The sequence below is a fragment of the Aptenodytes patagonicus genome, chromosome 2 (genome assembly GCF_965638725.1).
Source record: "Aptenodytes patagonicus chromosome 2, bAptPat1.pri.cur, whole genome shotgun sequence".
NCBI classification, from domain to species: Eukaryota; Metazoa; Chordata; class Aves; order Sphenisciformes; family Spheniscidae; genus Aptenodytes; species Aptenodytes patagonicus.
The window spans coordinates 81,324,587-81,343,501 of NC_134950.1; the positions used below are offsets into that span (position 1 = coordinate 81,324,587).

At 43.5% G+C, this 18,915-nt stretch overlaps 1 protein-coding gene across 4 annotated transcripts in view; it reads left to right on the plus strand.

Annotated features, from left to right (window-relative positions):
• The first annotated feature begins 13,620 nt into the window (after nucleotides 1-13,620).
• Nucleotides 13,621-18,915, plus strand: part of MARCHF6 (membrane associated ring-CH-type finger 6) — a 57,107-nt gene continuing 51,812 nt past the window's right edge. For 2 of the 4 annotated variants that reach the window (XM_076330332.1, XM_076330335.1), the window contains exons 1-2: nucleotides 13,621-13,691; nucleotides 18,556-18,652. In XM_076330332.1, the coding sequence (XP_076186447.1) occupies nucleotides 13,673-13,691; nucleotides 18,556-18,652 (116 nt within the window). In that variant the 5' untranslated portion in view covers nucleotides 13,621-13,672. Of the gene's footprint in view, nucleotides 13,692-18,552; nucleotides 18,653-18,915 lie in introns of all 4 variants that reach the window. The other 2 variants (XM_076330331.1, XM_076330334.1) reach the window with 1 other exon arrangement.

Here is an 18,915-nt window from a genome sequence, read left to right on the forward strand (position 1 = left end):
CTAAACTTACCGACTGAGTCATCACTTGGAAGTGAGAAATATAATTTAACAAATCTGATTTCATTTTCCAGGTTTCTGGCTTCAGTCTCTAGTCAGTGTTTAAATAAGACCCTTGGAAATTGAGCCAACTCTTGTTATTGCAAATCAAGGCCTGGCAGGAGTTTTACATGTACGTGCACTTTCACTGCCATCAGTGAAAACTAGTCTCACACTTATGATTTTGTTCTTTACCATATACCGAGCGTGGTTCTCTGGACTTCATGCTTTTGCCTGGAGCATTAAAAAAAATCTCCAGGAATTCTCTGATTTGGTTAGTAGTGAACCATATCCCGGCTCTTTCCCATGCTTTCCCGTGCGTCTAAGAAGAAAGGCTCCGAAGTCTCTCCTCTGTGGGAGTGACCTTATCTGCTTCATCTGGTGCAGCGCTGGCAGGCACTGCCGCGTTCCCTGCATCGAGCAGAGCACCCGCCGATCCTCACAGGGCACCAGGACCCAGGCCAGGGCAATTGCTGCTTCTTTGCTATTAATCTTTGCATCTCTCACCATGTTCCCACTCCCCTGCGCTTTTATTTGCTGCTAAAAATAATAGACCGAATCTGCCATCATCTCTCCCCTTTGGCCACCTCCCCCTTGCATCCGCCCTCTTTCCTGGCTTTCCACTCTACTCCGTTTCTGTAAGTTACTTGAAGCCACTGGTGTCAACTGGTTTCTGGTTGTTCCTTTTAATGTCCCTCTGAGTGTCCCGTTTTTCTTTTGGGTAGGCTAGGGTCAGCTCTCAGAGCATACAACTCTTTTTCTCCCTAAAATCAAAAGTATGGCTCTGACCACAGGGACTGAAGGATGATCTGCAAAAGAACGTTTTCAATAGGTATGTTGCTAATTTGCTTGTTGGCATGTAGAATTGGTTGACAAAACAGTTTCTGGGTTTCTCCTGCCCGGTTTGGATTAATTTTTACCTAAAATAAATTGTGAATGTTTAGTCTCAAATTTCCTATTTTTGCTGAAAGAGCTTGTGGGATTTCAGTGGGTGTGTTTTGTGAACTTTATAGAAAAAGGATGGAGTGTAACTTTAATTATGCCAAAGCAATAACAAGAAAACTATTTTAATATTGCAGGTGACATGCAAAAAGGCATATTTAAATTACCTAACACTGTCCAGGTGTTTCTAGGTTATTCAGTAGCTCATCATTTTATTAAGAAACACTTTTAATGGAATTTCAGTACAAGGCACATGATTCCAAGTAATAATGAATATTAATAGCAATATATAGGGAAAATAGTACATTTTGGAGCAATGGCTCCAAAATAGGTACCCCAGATCAGAGGCAGCATCACTGTTGCCCTGAACACTATAAATAGAGACATGAACAACACAATATAATTAAGATTACATGGATAATTGCATGGATTAAGGGCCGATTTCCTTATCTAAAAACCTGAACATCTATTTTTTGCATGATTTAAGAATATGTCTATTATTTTTTCTTACCAAATATTTTGTCTTCTTCTCTAAAACTACAAAAATTTGGAATCCAGAAATGACTAAAAAGTACTTTTCCTTTCAGTTATCAACCCTTCAGACTATTACCTTCAAGGATGAATTCATTCCACACATTTAGTCATTGAAAATTGGATTTTGTATGCAGAATTTTCCCCATAAAATGTTGATTTAAAAATACATATATTTGGTCTGTTTTGCTCCAGGGCACAAGTCCTTTTTTCTTTTTCTTTTTTTTTCTTTATTTGGTATGAGTTGTCTCATACAAAACTCATCTAATGCTCATTTTATATTTCAGGAACTTTCTGGGATTAATCAGCAAGAAGGGGGTCATTTTGTTTGCTTGTAATTGAGGCTGTGTTTGCACTGAGATATAAACACAATTTTGGTCTTCAGTACAAATAAGTTGCCTTGGACAAAAAGCTGCACCTTGTACCAGTAGAATTTACCCCACTTTTCAGAAGAGGCAACTTGCATAAGTAGAAATCTGGCTTCTCCTCTGTAAAATCCCATTGTGCACTTGAACAGTTTGGTTTGGCTGAAGTTTTCCAAGACATCCTTTTTAAAGACAAGAGAACCCCAAAATTTCCACTTACATATAATCCCCCACAGGTTATACATCTTCTAGATGAACATTTAGGTTTTTTTTCCTAACTGGAAAAAGGGGAAATATTTGCTACTATCACTGATTATTGAACAATTCTGGCAAAAATTACTATACTAAATCAGTGTTTTAAACTCTGAAATTTTAAACAGTGCCAAGAAAAAAAAACCTTCTTCCCATGTTTGCTCGATTTTAAAAGTCCTGTTTTGCAAACATGTCTACACATTAGCAATCTTGGACTGGATCCAGGCCCTTTTGGACTATATCCCACAAAGCAATACAGACGCCCAAGTGCAACATCAAAGCAGCAAGTTTAAGGAAAGTAAATATAAGAGCCTCTAATTATATTACAAGGTAATTACCATACATAAATCAGTTCAGAGCAATCAAGGTACTTTATTAAATATGTTTGCAGAGAGCACCTGTTCTTACCCTTTTTCTAAAGCGCAATAATGAACTTTGGCCTAGCAGAAAGAAATTACATTTCAGTGTAATCCTGCAAATGGTTGAGTCCGTGCTGGAAGTGAGTGTACCTACCCCACAGTCTGTGCCAGTTTAACAAAATCAGTTTCTAAGAGTCCCCGAGCATACGCTGGAGTAAACACGTAACGGAGGATCTCGGAAGAGAGAAAGGGTCCAGGCAGGGAAGGGGCCAGCCCATCGCGTGTCTCCTGCCCAGCGCTGCCCAGGGCAGGCACGGGCAGGCACACGGGCGACGTGCATTACGTGTGGAAGGGAACGCTTGGGCCAGGGAGGCCAACCAGACTGCAGCCGCTGCCCACCCTATCTGGTTCAGAGAGGACGTCTGCCGCGTGTGGCATCAAACGTTGTGGTGTGGAAGGGGTTGTCTCCCCCCGCCCACCTGGACGTCTGCCCCTGCCCACCTGGACAGTTAAAACTTTTGCCAGGGCTATGTGTGCTGAAGCAGCTGTGCCAACGACGAGTGAACTCCCAAGCTCGCTCACCCACAGCTCATTTGTGAACTAGCGAGTTTCAAACTGGAGGTTTCAGCAAGGAGAGAGCATGAGCTTAAGCAGGAACCTTCAAGGCCTTACCAGATTTGCTCTTAAGGGCTGATATTACCACATCCAGTCCTGACAATTTCCAGCATACTGCTTCCTTCTGGTCTGAAACAAATGGACCTCAGTTGCTTGACAGACCCACAATGAGATCTCAGAGAGGTGACAAGTTATGGGCCGTGAGGCAAAAAGCTTAGGGCCACCTTATTCGATCCTTCACAAGGTTCCTTTCTCAGGTGCTTTGATTTTCCCTTTTTTCCCCACAGGAAGCTATAGAGATGGTGGCCTGTCTGTACTTGACACAGCAGCTACCATAAAGCAGGCCCCTTCCAGAGCCCTGTCTTGACCTGCAGCTCAGACCTCAGGCCTAGCTCATCTGTTCATTACCACCTGTTCTCCTGGCTCAGAAGGAAAAACCAATCCAAACCTGAAACCCTTCCCCAGCAACCTGGAATCAAATCCCCAGTCACCTGCCTCTCTTCAAAGAGACCAACAGTCTGCACCACAACTTATTAGCTTCCCCAGATCTCCTGGCTTGCTTGTAGGTTTGCCTGGGGAGCTGACATCCATTTTTTTGGGTGAAATCACTGCTTGCTTCTACCAAGCCAGACCCCAGCGGGTTTCCTTTCCTCCATGCGCAAACCTTCTCATAAGCCCAGATACAAACAACAAATGAGTTCTCCAGGGTATGGATGATCTTCGGGCTTGTTATCTGGATAAAGAGGGGGAAGGAAAAAAGGGAAATTAGCCATCTTCTCTGCAGAAGGAATTCATAGTGTGTCTCTACCATCACATACTCTTTCTCGTCAGAGAGTGATAGACTGACATTAATGGGATAGCATTGGTCTGAATGTCCATACAAAAAATAAAACTTGGATATAAAGGAGATAGGAATAACGCTGTGGCGGGAAGTCTTGGGTAGGCTGGTCCTGAAAGAAGGACCCAGGACTTTCTATCCAAGACATATGCCCTCAGCATGGCCTTGGAGATTTAACATAAATATGCTAGGTCAGAGATCCATGTTCAAACTACTGCTCCACCACGCTCATTCGTGCAGAGACTGCCATACCCACATGGCTTCTTCTTACCCTCTGTCTTATCTGGGAGATCCTGCCTTTGTACAGCCACTTATGTTTTCATATGAGCAGAAACCAGAAGCCTGATTCCTCTCATTCCAGTCAGATACCAATACACTATTAGCTATTCCAACACTCCCTCTCTGGTTTTAAGCAGAAATCGGTGCCTGCTGCTGATCTCTTCCCCTGAAATTTCTTCAAAAGTGGCACCAAAACTGAATTTTGATCACGTGGATTTTTCTGATCGTATGTATTTATCCTTAAAAAAATCACAGCCAGCTCATTTCAGTTCCTCAGCATTAAAACCCATGGTTTAGCTGAGCACAACCATTTCTGTATATTATGCAACAATCGTGGTAAGTTCTTTCCTATGAGAAAAGACTTAAAGGCCAATATTTTCAAACTTAAATCTCTGAGAGCTAAATGAATTCCCAGGGGCAAACACATATTATGTGAGCTGAGAGCAAACAGTAAGCACGGCATGACTCAGAAGAACAGCAATGAAACTGCACATTCCTCCGTGAACTTGTGAATTATGCAAATAGAAAGTCAGAAATTAAATAGACTCCTGCCTTGGCATTTGTAATTAAGGCTCTTCATTACCACGCAAGATGTTTTTATAATACAGGTTTGTTAAAAGGCCTGTTTTATGTTTTCTGCTTTGATGGGATAAAAAGGTTTTGTGAAGTTTGGGAAACAACTGGTTTCCCTAAATGCAAACTAGATTCTGCACGTTTCACCTGGATACAGTTCAGAGTAATTTTTGATGTGTTAATGTTCACCTTTCAGGCAGCTGAACTACTGGCAGTCGTGTTGCTTACTCCTGGAAACTTCCCAGAGAATCTGCAGACTTCAAAGGCTGTTAGGAATACTTCATATTCTTTAGATATGGTATCTGTTTGAGGAACTCTTCTTTCTGTGATCTCCTAACAGCAGCTGAAAGCCAACAATTATAACCTCCTTGTCACACTTGGTAACTTTCTTTTCTCTTGTACTAAATGGCTCTCCATTTATCTTAAATGCAAATTTTACAAAGAAGAAATATTTTTTTTTCTGAATTTGTTTTTTCTGAAAGCAAGAAATATATGTTTTTTTCTAGCTCCAGATTTAAAAAAATAAAGAACATGACTGACATGCTGAAGAAGAAGCCAAGCTCAAGCCAAGCTGAGAAGAGCCAAGCCAGTACAGGTCCCGGTCCTACAATGCACACCACTTTCCCAAGGCCCCACTTACTTTATTCCCAGGGCTCCGGGAGGGACTTTGGTTTGCCCATGGAGCACAACACTAAATACATATGGCAATTTTGTAAGCACAATGGATTTAGGATGGACATCCAGGTGAGTGAAAATTTGTATCTTTCAGCTTCCAACTTTCATTAAAATATGGTCATATTAAGTAACTGAAAATGAGTAGGCAAAGAATCTTATTGAGTGTCTATGATTATATGTGATACTAAAGTGCAGGACATTAGTAAATACCTTTGAGAAGTTGACAGAGACCAATATAGCAACTGGAATATAGCAGGTAGGGAAAGCATGATGGAAAAATAGATGGAAGTGTAATTACGTTTTAGTAGATGGTTTGTTGCCCTGCATATTATAAATATGGGTTTTCAAAAACAGAAAGAGGTCTTTAATGTCTTTCTTCTCATGTGTCTTTCAGTGACCATCTAAATTCAACCCCTTTTTGGTCATGATAGCTGATCTGGAATTGATCCTACATCCAAAATCTGCAAGCCAATCCAAAGTATACTGCAGGTCCAAGCACATTTCAGATATAATCATGAAAGATATATTGACATAAATACATCAACATATTTAACATAAGCATACATTTTCAAAACCTGATTTTGGACTGCAGTAAGAAAACCTAAAGCAGAAAACAAAGCGCAAGCTCCCTTTGCTGTACAGATTTCCAATTCACCTACATTCACAGATCCCCATTGCTTAGACAAACTAGACAGCTCTGGGTCCCCTCTCTCTTGACCTATTTGGACTTCCTCCTGTCATTGCAAGATAAAGGCTGCTGGTGAGAACACTTCAGTTCACACACACATGCTGCTCAGCAGGACTGTGCTGACATGCTGCCAGACTAGATCCAATCCTTTACAGCCAGGCTCACACAACAGGCTCCCCGCCTGAGACTATTTGGTGCGTCAGTGCTGAAGCGCTCCCACACCCCCGTCCCTGCCCCTTGCCTCCTTCCCGGTGGGGAGCTAAAGACCCTCTCTTTCCTCCCAACTTTGGACTGCTTGATACTGCTGACAGAACATTTTACCAGGTAGCACTTTCCATGGAACTTCCCAGTCCCATTTGAACCAAAAGTTCACTGAATGGCATCGGGGTGACAGCGACCCCTACCTGGGCCCTCATCAGTAAGGCAAAGTTAGAAACTCCCGGCACGTTCTCCCCACATTACCCTGCGCAGAGAGACAAGGGCCAGTCCCTGGGGCAGGAGCTGGGACTGCTCCCTGCTGGGGCTCAAGGAGTGTAGCACTTTCTGCAGCTGCCTGGAGGCAGAGACCAGCAGCAGCAGGCACATCGCCCAGGCGCTCCTGGGGCAAGTGCTAAGTCCTCAGATCTTTCTCCCTAACCACCTCCAGCCCCAGCTGAGCACAGGCAATGACTGACGCAGCTGAAGGGGTTTTGGCAGTCATGGGATGTGATCTGGGGGTTATTCTAGTGAAGATACAGCAAGATACGGCAGCCTGAGGCAGGACAGCAGATCGGCAGCCCCTGGTGACTCACTCATTCAGCTGCCACCAGTGCTGGCAAGGTGCAGGGCAGCTGTGCAGGATGCTGCTTCAGATGGTGAAGGCTTCAGACACCTGGAAATGCCCAGGGGCCTCTCAGGTAATAGGCTTAATCAGGTGGCAGCATTCAAGGCAATAGGTTTCCCAATATCTGCAGCTGCTCATTTCATGGCCCATCAACTTGCCAGTTGGCCCCAGCCAGGTACATACCACTGTGGTCCCTGGCTGGCTGGCCCACTGCGGGCCCCAGAGATGCTCTTCTCTGCTACCCTCTTCTCAAAGCCGCTAAACCACCTCCTGGGGCTGGAGCAGAGGTGCCCTCTTGTGGCACCCATGGAGCTCTGTCACCTCTCTGGATCTTCCCATGCTCCTGCTCCGGGTCTCCAGGTCTCAGCTGCCATGAGGCTCTTTCACTGGGCGTTCCATAATCTTCCTGGGGACTGAGATTAGGCTGACTGACCTGTAGTTCCCTGGACTTTCCTTCTTCGCCTTGAGGGTGGCTGTGACACTTGCCTTTTTCCCATTTTCAAGGACCTCCCCCTATTACCAGTTCTTGACTTCTTCTAGTCTCTCTTCTAGCCCCTCTCCTCTCAGTCACCTGTACACACATCCCTGCCGACTCGCCACACTCATCTTGGCCATGCTATTCACTATAATCCTTTCCACCATGCTTTGCATCTGTACAGCTCTTGGCTGCTCTTCCCACACTCCTGTATGGCAGGACCCCGGTACAGAAGGAGAAACTCTATTTGCCCAGCTTCAGCTTACCCCCATCGGGAGTGAGATTGAGGGAGGAAGAGAGAGTTGTCCACGAGCCTTTGCTTTCCTTGAAGCAACTGTGAGGTTCAGGCCTCCTGGAGAACTCACTGCCCTTTACTGTATAAATTCTTCCCTGCCCTTCCATACAAGCGGGATCAGGAACTGGCTCAGGGGAACCAGGAGTGCGTAAGAAAAGCAGAGATAGTGCATCCCCTTAGGAGGCTATAAATCATTTGAAGACCCCTGCTTTCCTTCCTGGTAGAAGATCATGAGAGAGGAGAGGAAAGGAATGAAACTTGAGGATCCAGGGAAAAACTAAAGAGAAGGAGAACCCCATTTGCCACCCTGAATATAAGAGTCCTGGCTGTAAAACTTGGTACAGGTTTCTGACAGCATTTTGTGTTCTCAGGGCTCAGCTAATAATGAATCGGAAAATACAGGCTCTCAGAAGACTCTTCCTTCTAAAGTAGGGATAAACTAGACACTTACTTCTAAAGTAGGGCCTTTTCCAGATGTTCTCCTTTGAAAAGGACAGATTCCAAACAGGCTTGTTCCCAGGAGCTGAATGGGGATGCTGAGCTGAGCTGCTCAGATACTCTTCAGACCCTCTGAGGATGAGGCCATGAGAAAGAAATACCATGCATTGCCATTTCTGCGTGTATCATCATCCTTGTGAGATAACTCTTTCTTTAGCACCTTCAACCAGGCTGCGGCCCTGGCAGAGGCCCATCTGACATCATGACTGCATTAAAAAATGAGTAAACCAAAAAGTTTAACTGATCCACAAAGAAGAGCCAAGAAAATACAGGTTTTGAGTAGTAAATGTGTTTTGATGTTCCATGTGAGCCACCCAACTGAAAATCTACTTCACTGAGCCAAGCATTTTGCTCTCCTCTTTAGACATCAAAGCATTAAGTGGTTTCTTCACTGTATTCCCTGACCCTACAGTAAAGACAGTACACACAGCAAATGCATTATTGCCATAGGCAAACAAGCAAAAGCTGGGTTTTATGCCCAAATTCTCAGTGTGCAAGCTACAGTGAAAGTTACTACAGAAATCAGACAACTTCATAAAACAGAGGTCATGGGCTCTGATCAACCTGTAATAACTCTGATCTTTAGACCACAGCTCGCTTTTCTCTGGCCAAGACAACTCCCATCCTCTATCCTGTTGCTGCAAATGTTTGAGAAAAAGTAATGACAATTCATTAGAAATCTAAGCCCTTCTGTATTTCCCTCCTAGTCAGTGCAGGAGAAGCAGAGGCAGTAGCATAGGTGTCATTATAGAAAGTATCTGCAGCGACTATGTGGATCATTCTCCACAATAGACACGTTTTCTTTTTGGCAACGCTCAGAGTTTTAAATGAAGTAGAACTGAACCCTGCCCTGAGGAGTTCAATTTAATTTTGTTGGCAGTTATAACCTCCAATAACACCTGGAAGGTCAAGAAAAAGGTTTCTGGCAAAATAAGGTTGCTCCTGCTAAATACTGAGGATAATCCCTAACTGCTGTCATCTGTAAGGATATTTTCACAGATTTTTAAAGACATGAGAACCAACATCTCCTCAGAAGGACTTACAAGCAGTCACTTGACAATGGTAACGTGTTTCACAGCACACCCTCTATTACCAAGGAGAACAAGGAGAAGTATGAAAAAAAAAAAAAAAATCACTCTAACGACACAAATATCTAATTATCTAAAAGGTTCACTTGAAGTTGATGGAAGTGTTTTACGTAAAGAACCCCATGCCTCAAATGCTACTACAGTTATTAGGAATGGGATATTCCGGAAGACAATTACAGCCCTTTTTTTTTTGTTTTGAACCCAGGAGTCCTTCACCGAGCAACAGCAGCCACAGAGCTCTGAATCCCAGGTAGGTTAATAACAGCCATCAGCTCCACTCTCAGCGTGACAGCGGGATCCCAACCGAGTTGATAGGGCCTATGTTTTAAACAGAAAATCCACTGTAACTAATACATGTGAAAAGATCCCTGCGGCGTTTAAGCAATGTAATTTGGTGATGCACATCCTGCAGATCTTGAGAAGAGTCGTGAAGTTCTACGAATATTTCTTTAATGCGTGGAAATGGATATGTGTCGATCATCCAAGCATTACCTAGCTTCCTGAAATCTAGACATAGATAAACAGCCTTGATGTTCTTCTCAGTCAAACCTATTCAACAGTGACTTCTCCTGTAATATCATTTTAGACTAGGATTTTACACTCTAGCAAAACCTCACCTCTCACTGAAAATGGTAGTGGGCATAGTTTCTTTCTTGGTTGAAACATTAATAATCCATAGAACAAACCCTGGTGCATAGCCAAACATCTCCTCAGAAATATTTTCTAGAATAGGCACATCTGGAGCCTATATCATGGCTGTGTCTGATGGTGCCGAGCCATTATGTCCATCCCTAAATGTATGTTCAGCGCAGTGCTGCTATGCGTTTTATAGCATACAGCAGGTGTGCAAAACGTGAATCACAAGTCACGTTTTCATTCAAGAAGTTTGATTCCTCAGGTAGCTACTAATCATAGCCTAGGTTCGGTAAGAAGCAAACACCAGCTGAAAGGAAACACGTCAGTCAATACCGAGGCTTCAGAGTCAGTATCTAGCATCAGTCCAACAGCCTGGGCCATCCCCCTGGTGCAGCAGTAAACATTATTGCATATGCAGCACATTTGAGACTACTTCTCTCTGTCTCTGTGCCAGGAATCTGCTGGCACGGCAGCTACCTGCCGGTTAGGGGCAGCTTTATGACATGTCGTGGCAAAATGGCCAGTCACCGGGAAGCGCGTCCTCCAAAGGCCCTGCAGTGCACGGGGAAGATCCAGGGTGGCAATGGCTTTTGCCGTGTGTTTTTGTAGTCCTCAGACCGTGGTGCTTTCTGCTTGTGCCAGGCTAATGTTCTGTAGGCCGTACTTTGTGCTATATACCAGAGTGCCTGCTCTAACAGTTTTTCTCCTGCCATGGAAACTCGAGACTTCCCTAGTGGTGGTGCATCAGTTGTTTAGGAACCAGATACATGTTCACCCCAAATACTGCCTGATTTTTTCAGATAAACTGACATCCATTTAGTTTTCCTTAAGATAATGCATTATGTTTTCCACATTTCTGTAACTTGCTGTTCATAACCAGCTGAATCATTTTTGTGGTGAGGGTCAGGCGGACAGCTGAGGAAGACCTAGGACAGCACTGAAAAAAACCAAACAACTGGTTGAGAAAATAAATGTGTTTTGAAATGTTCGGCTAAAGAAAAACTGAAAAGCATTAGCTTTTGCCATTTGGCTTTTTCAATGCTCCGAACTTTCCAAATCACTGTAAAAACGTAAGGGAATAATTTTTATGAAGTAATTTTAAAATGGGAGAAAAGATGCAAATGTCACAGTACAAATGCTGGATAGTTTCAATTTTGCAATATTTATTTTGTATTCTCTTAAGAGAACTTTTGAAAAAAAGACAATATTATTTTCTAAGCATTTAAATGTTACAAAACCAAAATGTTTTTCCAAAATAAAACCATGTTCAAAAGAATAGTCTTTTTTCCACTCCTCCCACCCACACTAAATATGCCTTTCCTTTTGCCATAACCTTCTGTGATTTGGGGTTACATCTATTACTGTCTTCGGTTTCCACCTGCAAGATTTCCATACTTCCTCTGTTATCCAGATAATAACTTATTTGGAGCAGAGATTTTTTTCCCGGTATGTTTGTTCAGTGCCTCTTGGCACTGATTCTTGACCTTGATGACAGTCAGAAGCTAACAACAATCTCCTAACATCCTCCTCTGTGACAAAAATTAAAAACTGCTTAAGCCATGGGTATTTCTCAGGCGAAGAACACCTAACATATGATAGTATGTTCACCAAAAACACCAAGAAGGCTGAGAGAGAGAGATTTAATTTGACTTACAATAGAACATTCAATTTTTTTCTTTTCTGTTTAAATAATAATGGCCTGCCTTCAGCTCATGTTTACCAGTAAGTTATTTGTGTAGCCCATACCGAAACACTGAGTAAGAACAAAATTTTGGGATTAATTCTCTCTAAATGCTGAGAAGATGGTATACATGTAATGTTTGTTAAGTAATTTAAATGTCTGAATAGGAATGAAATTGTTCACGGGCAACATATAGCGACTCATTTCAAAAGCTTTCATCTAATTTAAAAAAGCCTATCGTGAAAGACCCAAATTGGAGAATTATATACATTAATCCTGCCATGGCCTTTTTAACGTCAATGGTGATTTAGAGACTTTTATATAACATTTATATTTATCACAACAGAGTAACAACAATGGTTACATGTTTGGGAAATAAAGAGTGGTAATTACGAATGTACTTGGAAATTGAAGTGCCCCATTTCTTGGTTTTTTTCATTTTTTTTTTTTCACCGATCTTTCCTTGTTTAGACAAATTGAATATACTGGCATTTCTCATATCCTCAGTACTATGCTGGCACTTTTTAATATGCCAGGATAATTTGTCAAGATGAAAATGAGCTTACTTTTAAAATAAACTGATTTTTTTTTTAAGTTTTAAGTGGGAGTTTTTTCACCTTGCCTTTCTGAGAGGGAGGACACAGAAGAGCTGAATATGATGGCATAGCCTACATACATTTTATGGCAGCACTTTACTGTAATTCTACAGCTACTGGAGAGCCACACCAAGCCTCCACATTGTCCTGAATTTTTTTGCTCACACAGGCCAGTATCATGTATCCCACCAGCAGCTCTGGTGCTGAAGAGGGTAATCTTGAAGGTACTAATGTGGTTAAAGTCGAGGAAAAAGAGTTATAAAATTGTAAATTGGGCATGTGCTGCCTCTGCACTTGTCCAGTCTTGAATTACCATCCACCCTACTGCTGACATGATGGCCAGAGGCTTAATGCAAACAATTTAATAGCTGGTTGGACACAAAGGGTCATATGGTAAAGCAGAGCTGAAAGTCGCTACAATGCATTGATAGACTAGAGGGGTTAAGATAGATGCTACGACGGAAAACTAACACAATACACACATGCATTTCATCAATATAGGATTTCTGTTACGTACCCTTAATACAGCGAACTTCTGTTTTCTTCCTTAATAAGGCTCTTGCCAACTCATCTGGGAACATCCGATAACTTTCTGTGCTCCCGGCAGAGCACAAACTTTCAACGTACGCTGCCTCGGCTACTTATGCCAGCAAGAGCTGAACACATAAAGGACTAAGCTAAAAGAGACTTTTGTGCTTTACTGAAGAGTTTATTAGTTCTGTTGGACATTTCAGGCTGAGGGAGGAGAGATGGGATGTGAAGAAGAGCACAGGTAACAGCTTCCCCCCGCGGGGGAGGGGGGCCGTTTCCAGGGCCGCGAGAGAAGCCGTGGCCCACGCATTCCTGACCCCTGAAGCACCGGCCCTCCCAAAGGCTTGGCCGACCTCAAGTATGAATGCGGTGTTTCCCTTTGGTTTGGGGTAGAACTTAGAACCGGGTTTAGCTGTATTTTGCCTGACTTCCGCGCTCTTCCCGGTACGGCCACCGCCCAGAGGACGGACGCGTCCCTCTGCAGCCGCCGGCGCCTCCATGGCCGCCAACCGTCCTGTTCCGCTCGCCCTTTGCCGCCCCGACTCCCCCTCCTGCTCGCTCCCGCCCGCAGAGGCAGGGCCCGGCGCTGCCGGAGGGGGCAGTCACGCAGCAGCGACCGTCGCGCTGCCAGCCTGAACGCCGGGCGGCCCGCCCCGGCACGGCACGGCGCGACCCGGCACGGCACGGCCCGCCCCGCCCCGCCGCCCCGCACGGCCCACCGCCCCCGGGCCTCCCGGCCCCGCCACCCCCGCCAGGCGGCGCCCGCGGCGAGAGCGGCGCTCTAGCCCTGCCGGCTCGGTGGTGCGGTCTCTACGGTGCCCGCACGGCTTATCCGCGCGGCCCCGCCCCCCGCGGTCACACCACTCGCTCGGCCGGCGCTGCGTCAGCCAGACAAGATGGAGACCGCCGAGGAAGGTAGCGCCCTCGCCCCGCGCCCGCCGCTAGCCCCCCTCCCCCGGCCGAGCGGGGGCTCTGCCCGCGCTGCCTCGAAGGGTGGAGGGGCGGGGGGGGGCGCGTCACTGGGCCCGGTAGCCGCTGGGCGGGCCGGGGGCTGTTTACGCCCGGAGGGGCTTCGCGTACCGGGGCTGCAGGTGCCCGGGCCGCCGCCCCCACCCCCGCGCGCGCTCCTCCTCTGCCGGGCCGCCCGCCTGCGGGGGGAGGGGGGCGGCGGCGGCGCGCGGGCTGGTGCGCACGCGGGTGCCCCTTACATAACCGCGGCCGTTGGGAGCCGGGCGCTGCGTGGGGGGGGGGGGTGGGGGAGGGGAGGGGAGGGCGGTGCTGTGGTAACACCCCGGCGCGGGGCACCGGCGCGGGGCTGGCCCTAGCCGCCTCGGGCGGCGGGGACCCGCCGGAGGCTTCCACCGGCTGCGTTCTTTTCCGGCTGGGGCTTTGCTAGGGGGGAGAAGGGGGCTCGGGGACGAGTTAGAGGTTTTGTGAAGGGGAATCTCCCGGCGCGGAAAGCCGAAGCCGGGATGCTCGCACTGGGGCGGCGTAAGAGGCCGTGAGAAGGGACTGCCCGCAGTCGTGCAAAATCCTCGCCGGGTCCAGTTTTCTCTTGGCCGCCAGACGCTGTCATACCCGGTCCTGTAACTTAGCGAGTTTTAAATTTCCCCTTTCAGCTGAATAGTAATAGCAGCTTTAGCTGCTGCTGCTGCTTTTGCAAAGTTAACTTTGTTATGTATGCTGGAAAATCTGTTTGAAAAATTGAAATAGTAAAACGATGCAGGAACTGACATGTTTCTCTGTCTCTTCTACGAGAGACTAATACATAGTAACTTACCTCATTTTAAAGAAGTAGTTGTTAAAGAGGTCATAATCATGGTTGGTTTTTTTTAACGTGTAGTTTCTATTTTTATGGGTACTGCTTTACGAGATCAAATGTGGGTATGTTTCGTCAGCACTTTTGCTCTGCTCAGATAATGTTGAGGAACTATGTAGTTGAAGCTGATAATGCAGAATTTTCATAAACCAGGACTTCACATTGTAGCGTGAACCCAAATAAATAAAGGATGTGCTATGTTTCTTGCGGTATTTGAGCTTTGTTTGTCATCTTAAGGAATAACTACACGTATATATTGCAGTAGCAAGACAGTTCCAAGTAAAGTGTTTTGTGTCTTGGCTTTTATTACTCTGGCATCATTTTGAATGTAGCTTTTTATCTAGTGGCACTTGATTTTCCAGCTTGAGAAGATTAAAAAGAAAAAAAGCTGGAAAAACATGAAACACCGGATGAAATAAGACAGCACCTTTGTAGAAATATCCCTTGGGTTGTGCTGTAGACATCTTTAGTACTTTGTGATAAACCAGTACTTTGGTTTATCAAGTATCAGTGTTTTTAAAATCTAACAACTTTCAAAACTGCTTGCTGCAGCTCTGTCCTGCCTCTGTAGACCAACAGCTACTTACACTAATGAAATTAACAAAGTGAAACTTTGATTGCTTGGCCTCTGGTCACCCAGAAAACCTGGATTATTGCAAACTGTGAAGTGGATACTCAGAAATGACCAGCTGAGTTCCCACCGCTCCAGTAGTTGGTCAATCCATCTCAGAGGATTTAATTCAAACAGCATAGTTGATGATTTGTTACAGGCTGTTAACAGTGTAGACTTTGATCATACCTGCTTTTACAGGACTTAAGTAGGTGAACAGAGAGACCAGGAAGAGGAAGAAGAGGGGGCTGTTAGTTACATCTTAAGGCATCGTCTCCTTTAAACCTTGGTGTTAAACTCTGCATTTGGAATTTGGGCTTTCCTGGGGTGTTTTATATATATGTGTGTGTGTGTGTGTGTAAACATACACAAACACGTATACCTGTAGCCTCAGACACTATATTGTAGTCTTATCAGTGTTACCCTCAAAAGCTCTGAGTAGTAGGATGAAAGTAACTAGTTTATATACTCACTTTCCATAAATACCACTAGAACGTTACAACTTCTTCTACAGTTTCAAACTTCAGTTCCCACTATTAGAATTTCATGACACTTGCCAGAACGCTGAAGAGACTTCCCAAGATTAGAAAGCTTTAAACACTAGTAGCAGGAAAGACTGCGTTAGTGCCTTAAGGAAGAGGAAATCCGTGCTGTAATGTTACTGTGTGCCTGAACTTCTGCTACAAAGTGTCAGACAGACTTTCCTAACTATTGATAGCCTGTTAAGGATATTGTGGCCGTTGTGTTTCGTGCTCACTGAATTGTATTGTGGTGATAGAAAACTTAACTGGATAGTGAGAGCTCGGATAAGAGAGGCAGTTTAGGGTAATAACGATCAGACCTAAGTGGCAGCTTCTTCACCTGGGAATGAATGTGAGAGTTGCTTCTCTATAGCACCTGAAAGCACCAGGTACCAGGTTTTGCTGATGAGGGGTACTTCTGTTTCTTTCTAGTTAAATCAGTTTGTTGCTAAATAACATAATCTTCACTTTTGGATATTACAGCGATGAACATTCAGTTAGAGAAGTGATAGGCAGAGAATCATTCTCTGGGGGAACAAAAAACTGTATTACCCAAGGGCCTTCTTTCCAAAACACATCCATGAAAAACAGGATGCAAAGTGTGTGTGCAAGTAGAAAAATAGCGTCTATTACACAGTGGAATTCCCTCTGAACGTGACAGTAGGTCATAAGGTACATAGCTTTACATGTTGACCCTCAGCGGGGTTTATTGATTTGAAACGATTGGCTGCTTAACAGTCCAGATTGTTACACTCAAATATGTTTATTTGGATTTATAAAACAAGTGGGAATATCTAGAAATTCTCATAGCCTTTGAAAAAATAAAATTTAGGTTTAACTTATTTTAGTAAGCTAATGGAGGAAATCCTTTTCCAAATAAAGAATTCATTTGCTTTCAGTAAAGCAAATTATGGTTTTTTCGCCAACAGTCTTGAGAAAAAGTGAACAGTCTGCTGTGGAAGCCAATGGACCATTAATGAGTGGGTTCAGAAAGCTATGGGGGTCTTTCAGAGAACAGTATGCTTTTAACTTGCTTTCTTTGGTGCCAGAGAGTATTCTTAAAGCAGCAGTTTCACATCCTGTTTCTTGTGCTGGCTCTAGTTGCTTGTCTTACCCTTTCTGAGGCTGATCCAGCATACAGAGTTGTCAACTCAGTGTAGTGAAATAGCTCTGTTCGAAGGAATGCTGGAGGAAGGTGGGCACGCCACAGCTAGTGGGTAGGTCCTGCCTGTCAGTTGAAGAGACCTGTCCTGTGCAGCCATCTGGAAGTACTCTCTGTGATAAAAGAATCATTTGTTACGTGAAGTAGCGGTTCTGGTTGTTCTTGTCGGCAGAGAAACCAGGGGCTCTTGATGTTTGCAGCGATACATCGTTGCTTGATATGGCTGTGATGGAAGTACTCTTTATGTCTCTTTGTAGCATCATTGATGTGGTATTGAATACATGTTTCTCTTAATTCTAGGTTTTCAGCCTGCATGGACGAATTCAAATCTCTTTCGTAGATGTAAAATTATTTTTTTCTTTGGAGTCACTTGAATTCTTATGCTTTATGTGTAGAAACTGTTCTAATACTGTGTGAACTATCGATATGGTCACATTGTGACTTCTTTGTAGAAAAACATACGTATTTTAATGTTTGGTACCTTTTGGAACTTTTTGTAGAAATATATTAACTTTTGGAGATGTCAACCAAGAAGAAGATAGGAAATTAAGACTTGAAATTGCATATTTTCAGTATTCTTACATCAGTACTTTAAGTTGGTATTTTTCTAACAAAGATCTCTGATGTGTATCTGTTCCACTCTTGCAGATTTGCTGAATGGTGGTTGATAGAGAAATAATTAACAAAAGAGAAAATCCTTAACTTACATCTTCTATAAAAATGGACATCTTATGTTCATTTTACTTTAATAGAAGTAAAAGTACAGTGGTATTAAAGGAGGAGTAAAGGGAAGATACCACACATCTGTCAATAAGCAAATAAAATACTTGATTTTTATTTATATTTGGTTGTGTGTTTAAATGCTCTGGATAACCAAATGGTATTAAAACAGACATCTCTTCTTTAGAGGGAGAGGTTTACGCTCCTTTGTCAACAAAACATCTTGCAATCTTTAGTTGTAAGAAAATGTCAAAAATAGAGAATAAAGAAGGTGCAGGACCTATTGAAGTATTATTGAAATTATGAAATAAGAAATAGAAAATGTCTTCCCTCTTGTGACTGGACTGTAGACTGCTAAGTGGATGGCCTTTTTCAACTCAGGTAGCAAACTCAAAAGTAATACCTATTTCTGTTTACTACGACGGGGTTTTTTCCCCTTTCACCAAGAGCACCAAGGAACATCCATGTTAGGTTCAAGAGTAGCAAATGGCGTGTTTAAGTCATTGTTGGACATTAGTAAATCTCTTCTGCTCAGCCTCCCTTTAACTTGTTCAAAACTCAAATGGAATTTTTCCATTTCAAAGTCTCCGCTTTCAGGAAGATTATCCTTAACCATCTATATGTTGGTTTAGTGATAACTTTTTTAGGCAAAGAGCACCTGTGCATGTAGTTTTACTGTGTCTATTTCCTAGAAATATTAAAGATATAAGATTACATGTTTGGGGTTTTTTATAACATGATCAGGCAGATAACATTCTTGTTGCTTTTTCTGGTGATCTCTCAGTCTTCATGTCTTGCATCAGATGAAATCTGTATTTCATCCTCTTTCAATTTATTCTGGCTTCATTTTGCTATATGGCAAAGTTTCTAGAATTTAATTGTATAATTTGTCTTGTAAATTTGAGTTTTTAAGCAGTAGTGTTTAAGCTTTATATTCTTGTCAGCAGATATATGCAGAGTCTGTCGGTCTGAAGGAACTCCTGAGAAACCCCTCTATCATCCGTGTGTGTGTACTGGCAGTATTAAATTTATTCATCAGGAATGGTGAGTTCTGTGTTTGTGGGTTTCTTAATATTTTTTTTTTTAATAAAACACATTAACATGTTCTAAAAACAATACTTCCTAAGTCTTCAGGTTAACTAGTAAGAAAATCCAATTTTCAGCAGAAACGTGTTAGCGGTTTTGATGTTTTTTACATGATGGTTCATGACAGTTCACAAAGAATTTAGTAATTATATATGAAAAGAAAGTACTGATAATTGTTTGTGTTTAGTACTACAGTTCCACTCATATTTCAGCTTTATGAA